The sequence below is a fragment of the Neomonachus schauinslandi genome, chromosome 4, assembly GCF_002201575.2.
Source record: "Neomonachus schauinslandi chromosome 4, ASM220157v2, whole genome shotgun sequence".
Classification (NCBI taxonomy): domain Eukaryota; kingdom Metazoa; phylum Chordata; class Mammalia; order Carnivora; family Phocidae; genus Neomonachus; species Neomonachus schauinslandi.
This window is the reverse complement of record NC_058406.1, coordinates 172,702,722-172,717,300: the sequence shown is the minus strand read 5'-3', so window position 1 is coordinate 172,717,300 and position 14,579 is coordinate 172,702,722. Positions and strand designations below refer to the sequence as shown.

General features: G+C 53.1%; 1 protein-coding gene across 2 annotated transcripts; it reads right to left on the bottom strand.

Annotated features, from left to right (window-relative positions):
• Positions 1–1,951: 1,951 nt before the first annotated feature.
• Positions 1,952–10,299, bottom strand: TRIB1 (tribbles pseudokinase 1). 2 transcript variants are annotated; one of them, XM_021688799.2, is made up of 3 exons: positions 9,255–10,299; positions 6,967–7,259; positions 1,952–4,367 (listed from the first exon to the last, which is right to left on the bottom strand). In XM_021688799.2, the coding sequence occupies exons 1-3, from the start codon at positions 9,621–9,623 to the stop codon at positions 3,902–3,904; spliced, it is 1,128 nt and encodes a 375-aa protein (XP_021544474.1). In that variant the 5' UTR covers positions 9,624–10,299; the 3' UTR covers positions 1,952–3,901. The 2 variants fall into 2 exon arrangements, with proteins under 2 accessions (XP_021544474.1, XP_021544475.1); XM_021688800.2 differs by having other exon boundaries at positions 6,967–7,197; positions 9,255–9,393.
• Positions 10,300–14,579: the final 4,280 nt, after the last annotated feature.

The following is a 14,579-nucleotide window of genomic DNA, read 5'->3' as shown; positions in this document are numbered from 1 at the left end:
TGGCTGGGTCTTTTCGAAGAGGTTAACTGGGCTAAAGACTCAGTATTTGTATTTATCTCAAACCACCTCCTTCAATCATCATCCTACCGGAAGACTTTTACGCTGCAGTGTGCAGACACCACAACGGCATTGAGCAAGGAGTCCAAAGACCCGAGTTCAAGTCCCAGCTCTGAGCAGCTTACCCCGGAGTAGGTGCCTAGAGACACTTGGGACTCAGTTTTCTCATCTACAAAATGGAGCAAGTCATATTTGGCTTGCCTAGTTCGCTTCTGTGAATATAAAAGGGGGAAGGGGGAGGGCAAGAGTAAACCTTCTAGAAAGTATGCCGTGAACAAAAGGTTATCGAGATGTTACTTGCATGATTTACTCCAACAACAGGTAGGTTGAGGACACAAGGGGAAATAAAAGTGATCGGTTTCCCAGCCTGCGTTCACACACTCTCATTCCAAACGTCTATAGGGTAGCCGGGTAAAATTGCCCCAGATTTGTTCCTACCTTGGAAGAGATTACATTTATGTATCCGTGGCATCACATGCCATCCCAGCCAATCCTGACCCATATTTCTCTCCACTTGGTACGTGTAACAACAGTACTAAGATATGTTGTAACCTTAATTGCTTGCAAAGTGTTTTGAAATCCTTAGATGAAAAAGCTCAGTGAAGTCCAAAGTATTAGCCTTCTGTATGCCCAAGGAGTTACACGGAGCCTCGTCTAGATATGTTGGAACAAGGAGACACCACATTGCATATTCTGAGGCCCCAGGAACTTTGGGCTTAAAGGGTCCTATTCATGGGATGACCCTAGACCAACCCCCAGCTTCCTAGTTTCTAAGCTACTCGGGCATTTGGCCATTTCCCTGCCCTGCGTCTGATGAGCTTTTTCCATTTCTTTTAAGTTCCTGGGTCACGAGGCCTGAGTTGCAATTTACTTTGGTGTCATAGGTCTGCTTTCCTGGGTGATCTCAGCCTGAGTCCTAGAAAAACGCAGTTGTGTCATGTCACTTCTGTTTGCCTCTTCATTTAAACCCAGGGTTGATTTATTCCATTCTAATTTTCACTGTGAGAACGAGTTAAAATTCTACCCGGTGGGAGGGGCCCTCAGAGGGGGTGTCAGACAGGGGCTGACCCGGGACAGGGGATCGTGGTGTCCCGGCCAAGCGTTCCTGATCCCACTGGCTGGTTATGCCAATGTCTGGCTTGTGAAAACTCAGAGCTAAACACTTTTATGTGCATTTGTCTGTATATTTGCTATGTTTTACAGTGTAAAGTCTTTTTTTAAATCATTCTCGATGCTAATTTACTTCCTTTAAAATAGATTCTGATGTAACCCAGAAGCTATAAACCTAATTATATAAGAATCCTTTCTTTCTCTTTACCTTTGTGACTCAAAATGATGTCGCTTTGGTTTTTGCTTCCTTTATTTCCATTTTTACACTTACAGGGGAAAAAGGAAATGCCTCGATTAGCCTTTTTAATGAAATCTAATGGGGGGGGGCCTCTTACTCAGCAGGAAGCCTGGGATGCCCTCAGGGACACATGCAGACCTCTCACAGTTTTAACAAAATTCTGTTGGATTTGCCTGTGTCCACTTTTCTAAGTGGCCATAGCTTTCATCAAATTCTCAAGGGTCCCTGACCTAAAAAAGACCAGAGGCCAGAGGGATTGTTCCATTGCTCCTCTTCAAATGTTTCTCGGCTCTGTACCAGCACACAGCCCTCACCCACCTGATTTCACCAAACTGGCTTCACCCATCAAAATGAATTTGCCCACTTCAATGGAAAAAGTGAATGGGTTCAACGCTGCCAAAGGTCATACATAATAATCATCAGCTGTTTACTTCTGCGTTTCCCCTGTGATATTCCAAACCCGGACGCCAGAGACCTTTGCATCCCCAGCATGAAGTTGCACAAGGCAGAAGGCAGACTGGACTCAAAAGGAATGCACTGCGCCTATTTACGAAACCAGATTTATTAAAATTTCTCTACAAGTCAGAAACGGTCGCCTCACTGTTCACATATATACACACGTACAGGAAGGATCTAGTGTTTCGAGCTTTCCCGGCAGAAGCCTCAGCCGGATAATGTATCACAGATACAACAGTCAGCAACCACGAGCACGTTAGTACGACAGAGGCCTCTGTCCTCCCTCTTCTCCGAGTCCCATGATTCTGTCAAGGTAATATTGCCGATTATCATTCACATTTCACGTGGTTTTAGACACGCAGGTTATTCAGACAGACACAGACAAAACAAGCCTCAGAGCCAAAACAATAAAACATATTGGACAATAGGTATAAAAGGTAATATATATATATATATATATACAAAGTACACAGTACGTGAGGTATACACAGCATTCTCACAATGCACGTTAGGTGTTTGCCTAGGCGTAGCCCTTAAAAATGACTGCCTGATTTTGTGCCATTTTTTTTCAAAATACAGTATGTTTGGTTTACCCGTTTAACCACCTGATTTCAGTACTGAGACATTTATTGATATTTTGTGTGTTCTGGTTTTTTTTAATGCGAGTTGCAGTTAAGCTCTAGCTTTTGTAGGTAGTGAGCTCCCATCTCTGGAAGCATTCAAACAGAGGCTGGATTCCCACCTGAAGGAAGATGAAGGGAGGGCGGTGGGGGGTGGGGCTGGATTTCTGCTTTGGGAGGTGGCAGAAAGAGGAAAGAAGTTGGATGAGATACTTTTAAAAAGGCTCTTCCGACGTTAAAGATTTGGGGCCATTTCACTCTAGATGCTGATTATAGAGACGTATTTGTAAACCACACCAAATTTAAAATACGAACAACCCATCATGCAAAACTGCAAACACACGCACAATGCCGGAGGCAGACCATATCCATGAAGGGTTAAAGTACAATCCTGGAAGTGGGTCTGAGAATCGTCTACGGCTCTCCAAAATTCAGTTTCTCTAAAGCACAAAGATGTTTAACGTTTGCTCTGGGGAGAGGCGAGGAGAGCCTCCCCTTATCTTTCTCCTCCTAGACAAAATGCTCCACCCTGAGATGGTCTTGGGAACAAAGGCTAAATGCCGACACGTTTGAGGGGAACCAACAAAAGCTCACGGTTTCCAAGGGCTCAAGTTGACTTTACCAATCTGCAGTCTCTCTGTCTGAGCTCAGAGTTCTGAAATAGCCAGGAGTTCAAATCTGTTGTGACGCTTCTCCACAGTTAGCTGGTAAGTGCTTTTCTAGCGAAGAAGGGGACGTTTCAAGGTCAGAAAGAAGGCATTAGTGCAAATGAGGTCTTGGCAGGAAACGGAGGCGAGAGTCTGGGTTCGTTGTGCGGGCAGGCTCCCATGCTCCTCAAACAGTCTGCTCCCACAACGGAGCAGGGTCATTGGTAAATGTGAGGGTGAAGAAAGGGTGTGTGTTAAACCAAACCCCAAAAAGAACTTCCCAACAGAGAAGCTGGGGGAGTGACAGTCTAGCTCCCAAAGACAAGTTCAACAATGGCAGGTTTATTGGCCCAAAATGATTTGTCACCCTGTTAAGATATGGTTACTGCCCCAAAATGCCACTGTACCACTCACTTCCTCTCCCTTTAAAATGTTCACCTTCCTTTCACTCGACCACGTGCTGTAGGACATCCATACTCTTTGCCACCTCTGCAGACTCGGAACGGCCCCGCATCTGACAGCAGGACAGTTGGCGGCGGGATGGATCGTGGAGAAGGGAAACAGCTTTGCAGGGCAGCCGATTAGAGCGTGTACAGCTCAGATCCATAAGGCCGCTCGTCGCAACAAATAGAGAGGGCTAGCGCCAGGTTGCGTTCAGCAGCTACAATCTTTACGCCATCACATATCTGGTTGGCAGCACGCCGCAAGGCCGGTCCATCTTAAGAAATGGAAATGCCATGTGTGAGAATTATGAGGTTTCTGAGGTTTGGGGATTAGCAGAAGAAGGAACTAATGTCACTGTCCTCTTGGTACTCTGGAACAATCTGGTCTGAAGTTCCTATTTCTGAGTCGACGTAGCCAGGTTGCAAGACAGACTCGAACCAGGGATGGAGTAAGATCTCAGGAGCAGTGAGTCTCTCGGAGGGCTCCCGTCGCAGGAGGCTGCGAATGAGGCACCTAGCTTTGGGGGAAATGTGGTCAGGAATGCAGAACTGTCCACGGCGGATTTTGGAGAAGAGAGCACTGGGATCTGAGTCATGGAAGGGGTAGCGGCCCACCAAAAGGGTGTAGAGCATCACCCCTAGGCTCCAAACGTCGGCCGCCTTTCCGGAGTAGGTCCCCGTGGTGTTCAGAATCTCGGGGCTCACGTAGGCTGGGCAGCCATGTTTGTCTGACAGAGCATCGTCTTCCCCCTTGATTATGTGTGTGTCTTCTAGACTTTCCAGTCTGAGCTGGCTTCTGCAGGAGAGGAAACAAGCTATTACTTCCAGATCAGCTGCTATGAAAAACAAAGCCTTCTCTATAATAGCACCCACAGGCACTAAAGGCAAAGACCCAAGGAACGCCATTTACCCCTTCATCCAGTAAGCAGTGCCCTGCAACCACCCAGGACTCAGGATTTCACAAACCAATACAAACTGCAATAAACATTTGCAAAGTTATCGAGAGAGAGCCTGGGGCGGATGGTATGATGCAAAGCCCCACATACTCTTCATTATGCTAGAGCTTAGAAGAGATATCCTAATAGGGTTACACAATTTACAAAGTTCCCATTGCAGAAGTGGGAGCTTGTCTTAGGGGAATGCTGACATTTTCTGCAAAGCTATCAGAGAAGAACAGTATATCCTACTTCTTCCGGGCAGGGGGCGGCAAGTGGGGCGGGGGACGGGGACTGAGCATCCTAAAGGCCCATCTTATTCTTTCTTTTTTTTAATTTTTTTTATTTTTATGTTAATCCCCATACATTACATCATTAGTTTTAGAGGCCCATCTTATTCTTATCATGCCACTGACTGCCAGGGCTACTTGGGCCCACACTCTAAACTACAGAACCTAGGGCCCCAAGTCACTGCTATTCTGCTCATGCTGTCAGCACTCCTGCTCACGCTGACATACACACACAGAGGGAACCCTGTCCACCTGGGCCCAGGCCAGGATAACTGTGATGGGAAAGGCTCCAGGAAGGTTCATCACTTATTGGGGTGTTTAACTGCAAAGAACACTTAGCCTGGACCAAGAGGTTATAGGAGCAAACAGAGGTGGCTGGTGGATTTCAGGGATGCAGGGCCTACAAACATCCGTACACATGGATGGCCCACCAACACCTGAGCCTATTTCTTCTACGTGGGGGGTTTATCTGTTCAAGTCAGCGCTAAAGTCTGAAAAAAATCTTTAGGCAAAGGCTCCCTTCTGAAGCTCCAGGTGCCTCCTCATTCGGACCCAGCCACCCACGGTTCATGGATCCCCCAAAGCCCAGAGGCACGTGGGGAACCTCTATCATCTGGTGGCAGATTGTGCACCTCCCTGCTTCTCTGAAATAGCCCTGTTTCAGTAAGTCCCTGGTGGTGAAGTCAAATGCAAACATTTGGTACTGGCTAACGGGTCAATTTCTTTTCCTCTCAAAGGTCTGGGTGGTTTTTTGTTGTTTTTTTTTTTTTTTTCCTTCCTGCCTTCCTGTTCCCTGGAGTGTAGTATACATGTGCTAACTTCAGTATGTCCTCAGCCTGACCTCCCCGTCGTTATGTAAAATACCCATTGGTTCTGTAAACGGAAAATATGACTCAACCCACACTGTCTGCCCCTGATTGGCTGCTGTGGTTCTAAAACCCTGCACCTGTGCTGGTTACGAGACTAGCGTCAGCCGGCCATTGCTTAACCCTCGGGTTGCCAAACTCCACGCACATGACAGTCGCCTGTGCAATGCGGATTTCAAAAGCTAGCAAGGAGGTGTGTAAAGGCATGTTTCAGAAAATACATCAACATATCAAAGGAGCATGTTCCAGGAATTGGAAACTTCTCCATTGCAAACACGCTGCTTTTCTTTGCTAATCGGTATGTTCCAATAAGTATTGCAAGGTCAGATATAAAGCTATGCTTTATGGCAATTCAACCCCATACTCTTTCCTACGATCTGGAGGTAAGGGTAAAAACGCAAAAACGCACAGGTCGGGGCAGCCCAGCGAGAACAACTGCAACAAAGTAACGCACACGCAACCCCCGCCCCCCAATTCTGAACAACTGCAACAAAAGAACACACACCCCTCCGCAATTCTGCAAGGGTTTATTGCTCTTAATCCACCCGTAAGGAATATGGCCCACCTCTTAAAATCAGGTAAGGTTTATTTCCTGTGGCTTCTTGAATTCCCTTGCCTGAAACCTCAACTCTGAATCTTAATGTCTCATTATCCTCTTATCAAGCTCATCCTGTCCTTTATGAGGGAAGTCATGATCTATATTTAGCAACCAATTCCAGCCAACATCCATGTATTATTCAATGTGGCTATTTTCTGAAGATGTATCCAAACAAGAGGTCTAAAAGAGCCACCAGAGAATGTGAAGAAAGTACTGGGGACCAGCCCAAAGCGGAACAGGAATAGGGTACCAAGGAGGAGGGCAGAAGAGTGCAAATACAACAGTTAGCTCCGTGATACTTTCTAGGTACAAAAAAAAAAAAAAAAAGCCCCCCACTTGGTTTAAGCAAGGATTTGAAACCTTCCTTTAGGCGTCAATGTTGTGAAGGACGGGTTGACCATTTGTACCCCAGAAGAACTGACCTTTCTGACCACAATGGGGAATAAACTTGATCCTGGAGTGGAAGTGGGGAGGGCATCCTGTCCTCATGTGACATCCCACAGAAAGAAGCACCAACGTGTCCCCGGGCCACATCCACGAGAGTGCAGAATAAACCATCCTTGGCCGTGGCTCCTCGGGAGAGGGCTTCTAAATACTAATTCTGGGACAACTGAGCCCTTGGCTTTGGTGTGAACCAACACTCTGCATCTAACCGCGGCACCTGCCCCGAAAGGCCACAACGGGAGGAGCTGCGGAGGCTGCTCACCTCTCCTCCGTGGAGAAGACGAACTTCCTAAGCTTCAGGTCCCCGAGCACGATGGCTGACTGGTGGCAGTGGGCAACGGCGGAAACAATCTGCTTGAAGAGCCGGGCGGCCTCCTCTTCCCGCAGCCTCTTCCGGCTGCGCACGTAGGAGTGCATGTCCCCAAAGTCCTTCTCAAAGAAGACATAGGCCTTGGTTTCCCCAAGGATCACTTCCACGATGCCGGTGATGTTCCTATGTGAGGGCAGCTGGATGTAAGGCCGGATTTTATCCTGGTAGTGTTTAATGGGGAACACCTGCAGAGAGAAGGTGACCCCCCCCATTTAGGAGGCTAGGGAAGCAGAGGCTGCCTCCTGAATCCCAGACTGCAGCTCTCAATCGTTGGCCTTCGGTTGACAGTAAGGCTCCCTTCATTGACAGCCCCTTATCTCTGCCGCCCCACCTTATGCAGCTCCAGCTGCCTCTAACCAACCCCCCCCCAGACCAGCAACATTGAGGGCTCTGGGCTAGCAACTGGGTTACTATACGGATGGTTTAAAATAACTGTCTTCTATCTATGTTACCTCCTTTCATGAGGCCATCATCCTCCCCCACCCGCCGGGGAGAGCTAAGCCCTAAAGCCCCCACCCTCTGTGGCCCTTCCTTGTTTGCAGGCGAGGCTGCTGGAAGTAGCTGATGAAGGTGTCCCAACCTTCCATCAGCAACTCCCCCAACCCCGGGATCTCCAGGAGCTGAAAATGCATGACCTCCTGCAGACCCAAAGCTCTCAGCACAGAGCACACAGAATGTGGTGACTCTGCAGCCTCCAAGTGGAAGCAGGGGGCTGGGGAACATGCAGATCTGTCATTAGTCAGAAGGAACAGATGACTCGCAGAAAGACTGTGACAACACAGCCTTAAACAATCTGCCTACAGTCTGACTCAGGTATAAGCAGCCTGGAGTTAAAATTGTCACAGGAGGGATATGGGATGTTCTCCATGGTTTTTACATTTGTTTGTTTATCTCCCCCCCTCCCACGGAGGGGGGGGGGGCAGCTCCCACCCCCACCTTCACCAGGGAAATGGATAGTATCTCCTCTCAGAAACTAGCTGGTCTCTTTAAGGGCCTTTTGTTTGGTCCGGTTACTCATATCCTAGACTCAACTGGAAACGGTGACACACATGGGCTGTCACCATCTGGATTCAGCTATTATCTGCTCAGAGGAACTGGAAGGGGTTGCACAATGGCCAGACCCACCCCACCTCTGAGGCCTCGCTCCCCTGGCCCCGGCTAGAAAAATCTCTCTGCCCCCCCCCTTAAACTGGGCTGGAGCATGCATTTGAATTTCATTCAGGTCGGACGGTAGGTGGCAGCAGCAAGCCCGGGGGGTGGGGGTGGGGGCTCGGGTGGAGTTCAGGTGAGTTGCGGAAAACCCAAGAGCAACTTCAACCGAGGGGTGACCCTGTCTTTCGGTTGAAAAGGAGCAGCCCGGAGGCTCCTCGGGGATGTCTGAGACGGGTGTCAGGCTCGCAAAGGCTGGGCTGCGGGAATGTTCTGCGTCTAGGGGCGCTGGAGGGGCACGCGGAGGATCCCGATTCCAGGAGTTTTATCTTCTCCGGAATGGAATCTCTCGTGGTCAAAAGAAAATCGCTGGCCGGAAAACACAGACATGAATGGAAGCGAGGGTTCCTAGCCGCCACGGGCTTTCCCACATTTCTGCGCCGGGCAAATCCCCCGCCCTGGCTGGAAGACCGCCTCAGACTGCTCTCTGGGGAGGACGAGGCTCTCACCCCGCGCGAGTTCAAGCCGGAATCCCCAAGCCCCGAGCCTGACACGGACTTCCCACCCCCTCAGCGCCCACAGCAGAGCCCAGGTGCCTTGGAACCCCGGCAAGAGAGCCGCAAGCTGCTCCGGGCTCCAAGGAGGCACCCACTGCAGGGCGCCCTTGCAGGACAAGGGGCGGGGGAAGCCACGAGAATAAGAGAAGGGGAAGGGCATGGCCCAGGAATCCATTTCAATTCCACAACTTATTTGGAACGCCGTGCGCTACACTGGGCGCCAAGCAAAGAACAGAGATAAAGCCCCCGAACACTGCACTTCCTCTTGCCTGCTGAGCCCGCATTACACCACTCCATCCGAAATCCCTCAGTCCCCCAAAGGGTGTGAACCTGGCCAAATCCCGCCCACCACGCTCAAGTCACCGCAGACGGCATCTGAGGCCCCCCGCGCCGGCGAGGGCGAGACCCCAAACACCTTTGCCGGCCACCGCGTGCCCGCAACCCCACGGCGGGTCCCGAGCCCCGGGCGCCTACCTTGCAGCGCAGCTCCCGGCCGGTGTGGATGCACAGCGCCCGGGACACATGCTCGCGCTCCGCCAGGGGCAGCAGCAGGTAGTCTGCGATGCGGCTGGGCCCCGGCGCGCTCCCGGAGGCGCCGCCAGCCCCCGGCGCGGCGGGCGGCGGCTGCGGACTGCAGGGCGAGCCGGGGGGGCTGAGGTAGTCCGGGGGGCTCGAGCACTCGGAGAGGCGCGGGCACTTGGCCGCCACGGCCGCCACGGCCGCCGCGTCGTCCGCGTCCAGCAGGCGTTTGGCCGGGGCGCCCCGGGCGGCCGGGAGCAGCAAGGCCGGGCCCCGGGGCTGCGAGGCGCCGCTCATGGCAGAGCGCACAGGACCGACCCGCATCCCGTCCCGGGACGGCCCCGGCTTTGTAGGTCCCGGGATCGGCGCGGGAAGGCGCTGCGGGCTCGGCGCCGGCGCCGCGACCTACTCCAGCGGGCGGGATGGACTTTGCAGACGGAGCTCGGCTCAGCCCCCACGGGGGGCAAGGCAGGAGCCGCTCCCGGGCGCTCGCGTTGCACGCGGGAAGCCGCGCGTCCGGCGGGGGCAGAGGCCGGCTCGGGTCCCGGGACCTCGGCGGGCACCGGCTCGGGGCGCCTGGCCGGAGGCGGCCGCCGCTATTGTTGTCGAGGCCGCCGACAGTCCCGGGGGCAGAGGCGGCGGCGGCTGGTGCTCCCGACGTCCGGAGCCGCGAGGGCAGGATTCCGCAGGCTCGGCGGAGCCGCGGAGCCAATGCCCTTCCCAAAGCCCGAAGTCCAGGAGAGAAAGCCGGAGCAACTTTTCCGCGGCGCTCGGGATCCTGCGCGCTCCGGGGCTCCCGGCGTGTGTGTGAGCGAGCGAGACGCGCTCGGAGAGAGTGACTGAGTGTGAGTGAGTGAGTGTGTGCGCCGCACCGATCCCGGCCAGTGCTCTCCTCCTTCTCCTTTTCCTCCACCTCCTCCGCCTCTCGGTGACTCACGCTGTATACACACACACACTCACAGGCCGGGCTGTGTAAACAGTTGGGAAGCCGGGTTGAGCAATGAGGTGGCTGCGACGACTCGGGCCCTGCCGCCCGGCGAGCAGTCACCGAAGCGGAGGGAGGAGGCCGGGGCAAGGCGGGAGTGGGGTGGGGGGGAGAGGAGGTGGAGCTGGGTCGACTGGGGCAACGGGGGTGGCCCGAAGGCCGGGGATGCTCCGGGCTGCGCGCGCTCGGGCGCAGGTGGTGTGTCCCGAGCCAGCTGGGACGCGCGCACACGCCCCCCGGGCTGGGATGGGCAGGAGGCGGCGCGCGCCCTCCCGCAGGCCCGGGGCTCAGCGCTAGCAGCCGGGGGAGGGGGCGGAGGAAAAGTTCCCGTGACGTAAGGGTCCCAGGGAAGTGGGCGGGAGGGGCGGGGCCGCGGGGGGGCGAAGCGACCGCTGATTGGTGCGCGCTCCTCATTCACATCAAGCACAATGGGCTGCGGGCGCGCGCCTCACGGATCTCGGCACTAGCCGCTCGCTGCCGCGGGACGGTTACGCCGTTCGCCTCAGGGATCCCTCCACCGCCGCGCGCCTCGCGACCTCCGACTGGAGTCGTGGGCGCCGCCCAGGCCCGGCTGCAGCCGGAGGAAGGGAGGATAGGAAAGGTGATGAATTCCAGAATCAGCCATTCACCCCCACGCGGTAGTTCCGGGGAAGACCTGTGCGTGGTAGTGGATGTGGCTTTTTTTTCCCCCCCCTTTTCCTTCCCCCTCCCAGCTCTAATCCCCAGCGTCTGTTCGCTTCCACAAATAGAACCTTCTGTTGGATGAAATAAAAGCAAACACTGGGCCTTCTGCGCTGCCTCCACCTCCACGCCCCTCCCGCGCCTGCCGCCCTCCCGGATTGCACGGAAATAGCTTCTCCAGGCTCCCCGGCCGCCCCTTCGCGGTGACTCGCAGAAAGAGCTTCCTGAGCTGGGGCCGGTGGGAAACAAAGGATGTGGGGAGCTGGCGGAAGGGGCCCACGTGGCTGCCGCCGGATTCCTGCCCCCTCCCCGGCCTCCGCACGCGCAGCAGGGTCTGGGGCTCCGGAGCCAGCCCCTGTTCCGTGGTGGGCGGGTAGGGGAGTAGAAGTCATTCTGGCCGCTGGCTGTGATATGCCTACACCCGGACATCCCTGCCAGGTTGTGTGCGTACATTCGTGCCATGTGATTTGGGTGAGCATGAAATGTGTGCCAGACCCCGCACCAAAAAACCTCCGAGAAAATAACTTAAAATCTGCCGTTTTTCTTTCTTGAGAGAACCAGGTCAATTTGGAGTCTCTGAACACCCCACCATAGATAACTATTTCAGAGAGGCTCTGCACTCCCGCTCAACACTTGATTTTCTAGAAGGAGGTGGGACCCCAAGGATAAATCCTTTTACATATTAAATCTCCATTCATTCAACAGACACTAATTAAGCATCTACTAAGGGCCAGATGCTGGGGATTAGAAGATGGAAATGCAAATAATAATTGCTCACATTAATTGAGGTCTATAACGTGTCAGGCACTGTTCTTAGCACTTTACACATAATACCTCGCTTTGGTTTTACAACCAGCCTGTGGGGTTATTTTTTGCCCGATCTCATAGAAGAAGGCTTCAAAGATTTAAGTTCCTTGCTGGAGTTGAATACTAGTGAGTGGTGGAGCTTTCAGGCTCTTAAGCCCTCTCCCTTAAACTCAACGGAGAGATTACGTGTTTGGGAGAGAAGAGGACTAGGGAGGAGTGCCAGGTAGAAGGAGCATTTGACCTGGGGCATGTGTGGGATTGTGACATCCTTGCTGGGGGCGTGGGAGGGGGCCCGCGGGGTATGAATGGTGGCTATCAGGGGAAGCAGGGTTGGCTCAGAGACTTGCAAGGGTGGTGGGTGCTGAGCCTGCAGAAGTCTTGAAGGGCTCCAGGGCCACGCTGAGGAGGCTACACTTGGTCCTGTGGCCAGGACAGAGCCTACCTGAGGTTTTCTTTCTTTCAGTTTATTCTGTGCCAGTATTTAAGATCCACTGAGCTACCAGCTGGGCATCTGCACTTGGATGGCAAAGTCAACATGAGCCATCAGCACCTTCCTCCAAGGGGTATACTTCCTTCTCTGTCTTCAGAGAGAAAGGCATCACCAGCACCCACCCCACCCACCCTCCAGGGCACTCATTTCCCCTTGAATCTGCCCTTTTCCCATTCCCCACAGCCAGGCCCCGGGGGCATCCTAGACCTCTCTGAGCCATCCCCTGCCCTCCTCTGCGCAGCTCTCTGGGGCTGCCCCTGGCAAACTGTTTCCCATGCTCTCTTGCCCACTAGCTTCCAGCCCCATTTCCCAGTGGGAGGTCCTAGAGGGAGATGGGAAGGTGGTACTTCTTTCTTCCCTTTGTCTCTGCTTGGGGTACTGGCCGCACCTCTTCTGTGGCTCTAGCTCTGCCTAGGCAGGCCCTCTGTATGGCTCTTGGGATGTGCTGCCAGAGCCCTCTTCCGGATCGAAGGATTTATTCCTCCAGTTGCTGGGATTGCCTTTTAGGAGGCCTTTTTTGAAAATTGCCTTGACTGAGAAGAGCTACCTTGCCCAAGGTCACACACCCTTCCCAAGAGGTCTATATCTAGTGGTTGGACTAAAAGGGTCCAGCCTCCTTGCCCCAACTTGGTTGGACTCTGAAGGGCATCCCAGCTTCAGACCTCCCAATTGATGGTCACCTGAGGCCCTCCTTGAGACTGCTGCACTCAGCCCAGCTTTTCCCTCTGCCCAATCCTGTTCCTTCCCTTCCCTTCCAAAAGCATTCCCTGAGAAGCCTCCCGCCTGCTAGTCTCCATCTCTAACTCTGCTTCTTCTGGAACCCAACCTTGGTGCCCCTCCCTCTTCACAGTCCCGCTTTACTATAGGGACTCTGGCTCCAGGGATCAAATGACACCTCTTTTGTCCCTTCAGGCCCTCAGGTGGCAGCAGCTTCCTGATGTTGCTAATCTCTGGGTTGCCCCCCCAACACACATGAACCCTGTTGTTCTGTTCTTCCAAAACTTTTGTAACAAATTCTCCACTGTTCATTTTTTCCATGGAACTTCCTGGCCTGTTGCACTTCCCAACTAGGCCCCGATGGAAACGAACCCTATACTTGCCCCATGTCATCCCCTCCTCTCCACTCTCATGATCTTTGTTCGGGACCTCCCCCTGGGTTTCTGCAGTAAGCTGCCTACTGGGTCATGCATTCATCCCTTCAACAAACAGTGAGCACCCACTCTGCTGGCACACCTATGAGGTGCTGACACAGCGGTGTACAAAACAAAATGTGCCCTTTACCTCCTCATCCATTCCCTGCACACCTATCAGAGTACTTTTTCTAAAATTTGAATCTGATCACATCAGGCCCTGGCCTAAAACTTTGCAGGGACCCTCAGATAAAATCCGAGTACCAGAGTGTGGAAATGGGGGCCCTCTTCTCTGGCGCCTGCTTCCCTTCCCAGCCACACCTTTCTTGTCTCCTTACCTCCACTCTCCCCTTTGTCAGCTCCTGCCAGGGTCCTTAAACATGCCACACCAATTCACACCTCTGCACTTTTGCCTGCACTGATTCCTCTCACTGGAATTCCCCACTCCCCCTGCCAATCTGATAAACTATTCATCCTTCGAAACACCACTCAGATTTCCCCCAGGACCACAGTCAGATTTAAATGTTCTCCTGGGTGCTGTTGGGTCCTCCATCCAGCTTTCTTTCATGGCACCTTCCACTCAACTGTGTTCCCAGAGGGCATGGGGCCACATTTTATTTGGCCCTAGATCTCTAGTCCCCAGCCCAGTGTCCATTGTAAAGGAGGGGCTTCGTAAGTGTCAAGCAAATAAATGGATTCAGGGCAGAGGGTCACACGCAGGGAGGGTGGGGAGGGAGAACTGGCATTTGGGCAGAGATGGGGGCTGAGGAGTAGGGCCCAGCTTTCAGAGTTGAATGTCCAGCCCTGGAAAGCAATAGGATGTGGTGGTTGGGGAAAGGAAAAAGAGCTTAAGCTTTTGCGGCCTCCAGCCCAGATGCCTGGGAGGATGGATATGGACCCTTGGCGGAGCTGAGATCAGGCCAGCCAAGGGGACAAGTGAGCTAAAATTGTCTTGATTTCATTGCTGGGGCTTTATCTGCTGCAAAGTCTGGACGGACCTTCCATCAGACCTTTTTCAGATACTGATTTGAGGAAGCTCATTATGGAGCCTTAGTTATTTCACCTTTGAAATTGGCATAATAAAGGACTGCTTTTCCTCCCCGATGAGGTTCTTACGGAAACAAACAGGTACCAAGACGTGAAAAGTACTTTTTGAGGTACCTACCCGTCCACAAACGTGATTATCA

Excerpts from the sequence above, each read along its gene's own strand:
- TRIB1 (XM_021688799.2), bottom strand. The coding sequence starts at position 9,623 with ATGCGGGTCGGTCCTGTGCGCTCTGCCATGAGCGGCGCCTCGCAGCCC. Across the intron at positions 7,260-9,254 it reads GCCGGGAGCTGCGCTGCAAG|GTGTTCCCCATTAAACACTA; the intron begins GTAGGCGCCCGG and ends TTCTCTCTGCAG. Across the intron at positions 4,368-6,966 it reads GTCTTCTCCACGGAGGAGAG|AAGCCAGCTCAGACTGGAAA; the intron begins GTGAGCAGCCTC and ends CCTCTCCTGCAG.